The 4979-nt window shown below is 46.8% G+C and overlaps 1 protein-coding gene and 1 long non-coding RNA gene across 3 annotated transcripts in view; one reads left to right on the forward strand and one right to left on the reverse strand.

Moving 5' to 3' along the window:
• The window catches only part of LOC102499978 (uncharacterized), a 10560-nt gene extending 7703 nt beyond the window's left edge, over positions 1-2857 (reverse strand). Inside the window, exons 1-2 of one of the 2 annotated variants that reach the window (XR_001370151.2) lie at positions 2725-2857; positions 1860-1923 (exon numbers count right to left, since the gene is read on the reverse strand). This is a non-coding gene — a long non-coding RNA (uncharacterized LOC102499978). Of the gene's footprint in view, positions 1-1859; positions 1924-2520 lie in introns of both variants that reach the window. The other variant, XR_001370150.2, reaches the window with a different exon arrangement.
• A 51-nt stretch (positions 2858-2908) lies between these two features.
• Positions 2909-4977, forward strand: NPAP1 (nuclear pore associated protein 1; the record flags this gene model as incomplete). The annotated part of the gene is made up of 1 exon (XM_014586613.1): positions 2909-4977. A coding segment is annotated over exon 1 (1953 nt), but the record flags the coding sequence as incomplete, so codon positions are not given.
• Positions 4978-4979: the final 2 nt, after the last annotated feature.

The following is a 4979-nucleotide window of genomic DNA, read 5'->3' on the forward strand; positions in this document are numbered from 1 at the left end:
AAAAAAAAAAAAAAAAACCAACTGTAGAGGGGCCAGCAAGTGCTGGACTCCCAATAGTAGACCATGGTTCAAGTCCTGGAACCCACTGGCTTAAAAAATCATACTGGGTACATGTGTAGGCCCAAAATCCCAAGAGGAAAATGAAGGAAAAGGGATTGCAGCATGGCCATCCCCCCACCGAGGGGGAGTGATTTCTCAGTTTCCCTTTCTCTGTCTTTCTCTAGTGAGTGCACACACCTCATGGCAAAAACCTAAAAATAAATAAATACAACCATAGAAATACCGAAATTAGTAGGCCAATGAAAGTCAAGAGATTGTGGAAGTCATCAACACCAGACAGATGTTTGTGTATTTCTAGAAAAGAGAAAGTGGAGTGGACGTGTGGTGAATATAAAGATCAAGAAAAGACTACCCTGAGAAGGGGAGCACAGTCAGTCTTTTTTTGCTGACCCTTGGTAAAGGCCAGAAGGAAAAACAGAGATTGAAAGCAAGGAGATGAAAGTTATTTCAGGGAAAAAAGTTAATTTAATGAACTCCATGCCTCTCTCCGTGTGTCTCCTCATTAACTGTATGATGTTCGATTGTGGAAAAAACAGAGCAAGACTGCTCAGCCACAGATTTTCAGTGATTTACTGTCCCCATTACAATTTTATCCAGTGACACATCCCCCCACCCAGGTTTATTTGATGTGACTACAGACTGGTGCTTTTTAAAAGAATCAAACAAAAAGTAATTTCATCTGGCAACTGTAAATTATCATTATTATTGAAGTATTTTTATTAATTATTTATTTAATTTTTTGGTAAATAGTTTGCCTTGAAAATTTTTTTTTCTTAATATGTTTGTTTCCATCAAGCCAAATTATCTCAGAATAACTATTTGACATCTAATGGGTTTTTTTTTTTTGGCCTTACAAGGACAAATAAGAAAATCCAAAACAAGGATCTTGTCTATTTCCACTTGACAAGAAAAATCAAGAGGTGAATTATTTCTGGAATACCCTTGTCCAGATTGACTTTTATTGTCCTGAAGCTCCAATATTCATCAAATGATTAACAAATTTTTCCTCTTTTGGAAAGAGAAAAGAACTAACATGACTGTAATTTATTGTTTTCAAATACATCTGACATATGGTCATCTGTTTCAGAGCTCCTGTACAAAACGCTATCCAAACGTTGTCCCAGTTTGTCATTTTTTTGTTCAAATAATGTCAAGAGATTGCTCTTTGTTCAACTACCCTTAAATGATATCAAGGAATTACGATTAAGAGCCATAACTGTAAATCATTCCCATTCAAGAGAGGTTAGAAGGGCTTATAATGTTTCTCCTCTTTTAAACAGAATTTAAGTCTGAGCAAAACCTTTTGTGTCCTACTAATCTCAATGTTTACTGGTGAGGGAAGTCCTAATTTGCTGTCATACCTTGAAAGGAATCTTATAAACAAGGCTAAAAACAATTTTTGTAATAGGTTAATTTCTTCAATGTTATTTTAAATTGCCTTCTTAAAAATGTTTTAAATATTTTTAGTTATCTCTGTGGTTCTTGCTTCTCAAACATCTGATACACATCAGCCCCATCAGAGAAAAAAATATTCTAGTGAAGTAAGCCAAAGAAACATGATACAAATATTTAGATGAATCCATGTGCAGGATTTTCCAGGTCTTTTTTGTCATGCTGAAGCTCCCAAGTGCTAGGATAATAATACATATTCCCCTTGCCCAGAAACCCAACACTATGTCTCCTCTCTTGGGCATAAGACTATTTAGAATTACATTTGTGTGACAATATACATAGTCAAGAGTTGACAAGCTGATGTGTTGATAAGACTAAACTGTGTTGGCATTACTTTAATACAATACCTTGTTCCATTATTAACTTGCAAATAAAGGAGATTCTTGCTTCCTCAACACAGTCTAGGAAGACCTGGAAAAAATAATCAATCCACTGGTGAATATTTTCAGGATAGATCAATATAGATTGAGCACACAATCCTTACACATATGGGTCTTTCAAACTAGACCAAAAAATCTGGGCTGCAAGGCTTACTTAGAAGGGATTGCAGAATGAGGCTACACTGATGATTGGTGGTTGATTGCCCTATATGTTCTCAGGAAACTGACGCCCAGGTGGGCTATGGTCAGTTCATGAGTTGACTAAGACTTTGTACACGTGCCGTTATAAATATGCCATGGCGCTCGGTACCATAAAGGCTAAAGGGGGGAAGTGGTAATCCACTGTGTAATGGGGCAACACAGTTGACCGCACAAACTGTGATTCCAGAGCTTGGGACCCCAAAGAACGGGATCAAGGTGCTTCTCTACCCAACCAATAAACACAAGTGAAGAGAACCGTAGGGATATAGTGGGGTGCAACATCCAGTCAGTTCAGAGCACTGAGGCCTCTAGGGAACTTTCGCGTCCTGACAGTTGAACGCCCGACATGGCAGCCATGACAGCACTAGAACAGTGCGCGGCTGCAGATGTGCAAAGGAACAGAGGGCCCAGGAAAGCCTGGCAGCACCTGGGTTGTCTCGGCTGAGCCCTGAGCAGCGTCTGTCCGGGTGACCTGAACAAGAGGGCTGGCCGATCAGCAGCCATTTTCAGGGGATGCACACACGAGCACCCGGGGGGCAGGGCTGAGGGTCCGCAGAACCTGTGCCAGGCAGGATGAGTCCTGGCGATTCCAGTCCTCACTGACCTCAGCAGTCCCCACCCAGTGGGCTACCTGGGCCAAACATCCACCATCAGCAGTGGACGTTTCCAGACACTAGACCATCCAGCGGGGAGGTGGGGGAGGGGCGGACCTCTCTTTTTGCCCCTTGACCTTTGGCACTGTCTCTTGATGCCCTGGGATTGGCTCCTGGCCCTCTCCACCACACCCCCTCCCTCTGTGACGTGTTCTAGGAGACGTCACAAGCGCCAAGCTCTCAGTGCCTGCTGAATCTCTACTGAGTTGGTAGCTAAGGAGAGTTTCTCTCCACATCCTACTCTATTTTTGAGATTGCCGGCGCACAACTTGCTTTAAATGAGCAACCGTATTAAGACTGGCCGCCTGTCCCGCAGGCGGCCTCCTCTTGACCATGGCCCATTGAGTCGCCCAACCCGCGATGTTCCACCGCCTAGCACAGGCGCAGGTGCACACTTTCGCCCTGCTCGCAGGCATGTCAAGCGAGAACAAGAGTGCGAGCCTTTACCAGCGGGCTTCTGCTTCGCCCAGAAGAAGCGATGCTCTCTTGAACAGACTACGGACTCCTCTGTGGAGCTACTTCCCCCGGTATCCTGGGGAGACGCCCCGAGGAACCCCCCACCATCTGCTAAAAACTGCTTGCGGTTCGAATTCACGAAAGATTTGAAGATTCCTCCTTTTCTACCTGGCCAGGTAGACTTTGATGGGACCTTGACATCTGATCACCCCAGAAAAGTGACGGTGGAGAAGGGGGAGACTCTCTTAGAAACTAGAGAGCGTGGGACTAAACAATGGGAATCCACCATCAGTCTGGAAGTGCCGTGTATGCCTGGGCCTCCAGATACTAGGAGAGACCTCGACCTCGCTTCCTGGAAGGACAGCTCTGGACCAACCACTGTGAGTGAGAAGGTCCAGGTGTCTCAGACAAGCCGCCTCCTGGAAGACCACCAGGCTGTCCCCATCTCACATAGCCAAGCTAGAAGTGGCCCGCCTCTTCAGAAGCCTGATGCAGGGGCGGGAGCGCTCCCTGACCTGGCTTCAGACCACCTCCCTCTGCAGGAGAAGTTGGCTAAGGGTGTGTTGGATAAGATCCATCTGTCCAGTGTTCCCGCCCCTCTGGTGTCAGGGAAGGAGGTCCAAGATGCAAAGACTTCACACCCTCCATCAAGGAGCTGCTCCTCATCCATCGCTCCCAATAAGAAGACCATCAAAAGGAAGCTGCTGATGCCTCTGCCACTGCCTCCACCGCTGCTGCTGCCGTCACTGCTGCCTTGGGGTAGAAATGAGTTGCCCCCACCACCAAAACTTCCTCGAATCCTTTGGGAAGAAGACCTGGGCACCTCAAAGTGCAAGTGTCTAAAGAGCAGGAAGATCTTGCAGGGGAGAGTGGACACTTTGAAAGATAATGTAGAGGTGCTGAAAGATAAGGTGGAGTCACTGGAGAACAAAGTGGAGGGGTTAGAGGACAAAGTAGAGGCACTGGAGAACAAAGTGAGGGCACTGGAAAATGAAACAAAGGCCAAGGCTGATCAGAGTGCCCCTCAACCTGCCTCCTCTTTAGTTCCACCTGTAGGGAAGACTGCAGCGTCTCTGCCCACCACCACTAGTACTGTTCAAGTCCCAGCTACTGTTACCAGTACCGACTCAGGTGACCTTTCTGCCTGCCCACCCCTCCCATCTGTCCCTCTGTCTTTCCCCATACAGAAAACTAATGAGAAAATAATACATACAACTGCTAATTCTCTTCCTTCAGCTGCTCCTTCCGACTCCCTTCCTGCCTATAAATCTAATACCACGTCAGGCAGCCCAAGCAATGGAAGCGGGGGTCCTTTTCCTTCTACCTCGGCTGCAGTGCCTCCCGTTTCTACCATTCTCACACCTCTACCCTTGTTTAAGCCTCCAGCCTGCAAAAACGAATCTCCTGTACCCATGTGGATAGGCTCCCCTCCTCCTCCTCCTCCACCTCCTGTCCACACCCTTCCCTTAGTCCTTTCCAGTGGGACCCCCATTATCAATGGGGTCACTGACATGGACACTACCCCCCCATCCCATGCTACTATCTTCAGATCTCCCCCAAACACCATGGGGAGCATTATCCCATTGCCCCCAATCCAACCCCACATACCTGCCATGGCACCAGTCTTTCCTGGGCCACCTCCACCTGTGGTCCCCTTCCCAGTTCCAATTTTTAACCAGCCATTTGGCCCAGTAGCCACCCCTGGGACCACATTTTGGAGCCCAAATGCCCAACAGCAGCTAGCCTCTCTTCCCAGTCCCTCAGGCACTGGAGGACT

Source organism: Tupaia chinensis, unplaced genomic scaffold (genome assembly GCF_000334495.1).
Source record: "Tupaia chinensis unplaced genomic scaffold, TupChi_1.0 Scaffold000147_1, whole genome shotgun sequence".
Lineage (NCBI taxonomy): Eukaryota > Metazoa > Chordata > Mammalia > Scandentia > Tupaiidae > Tupaia > Tupaia belangeri.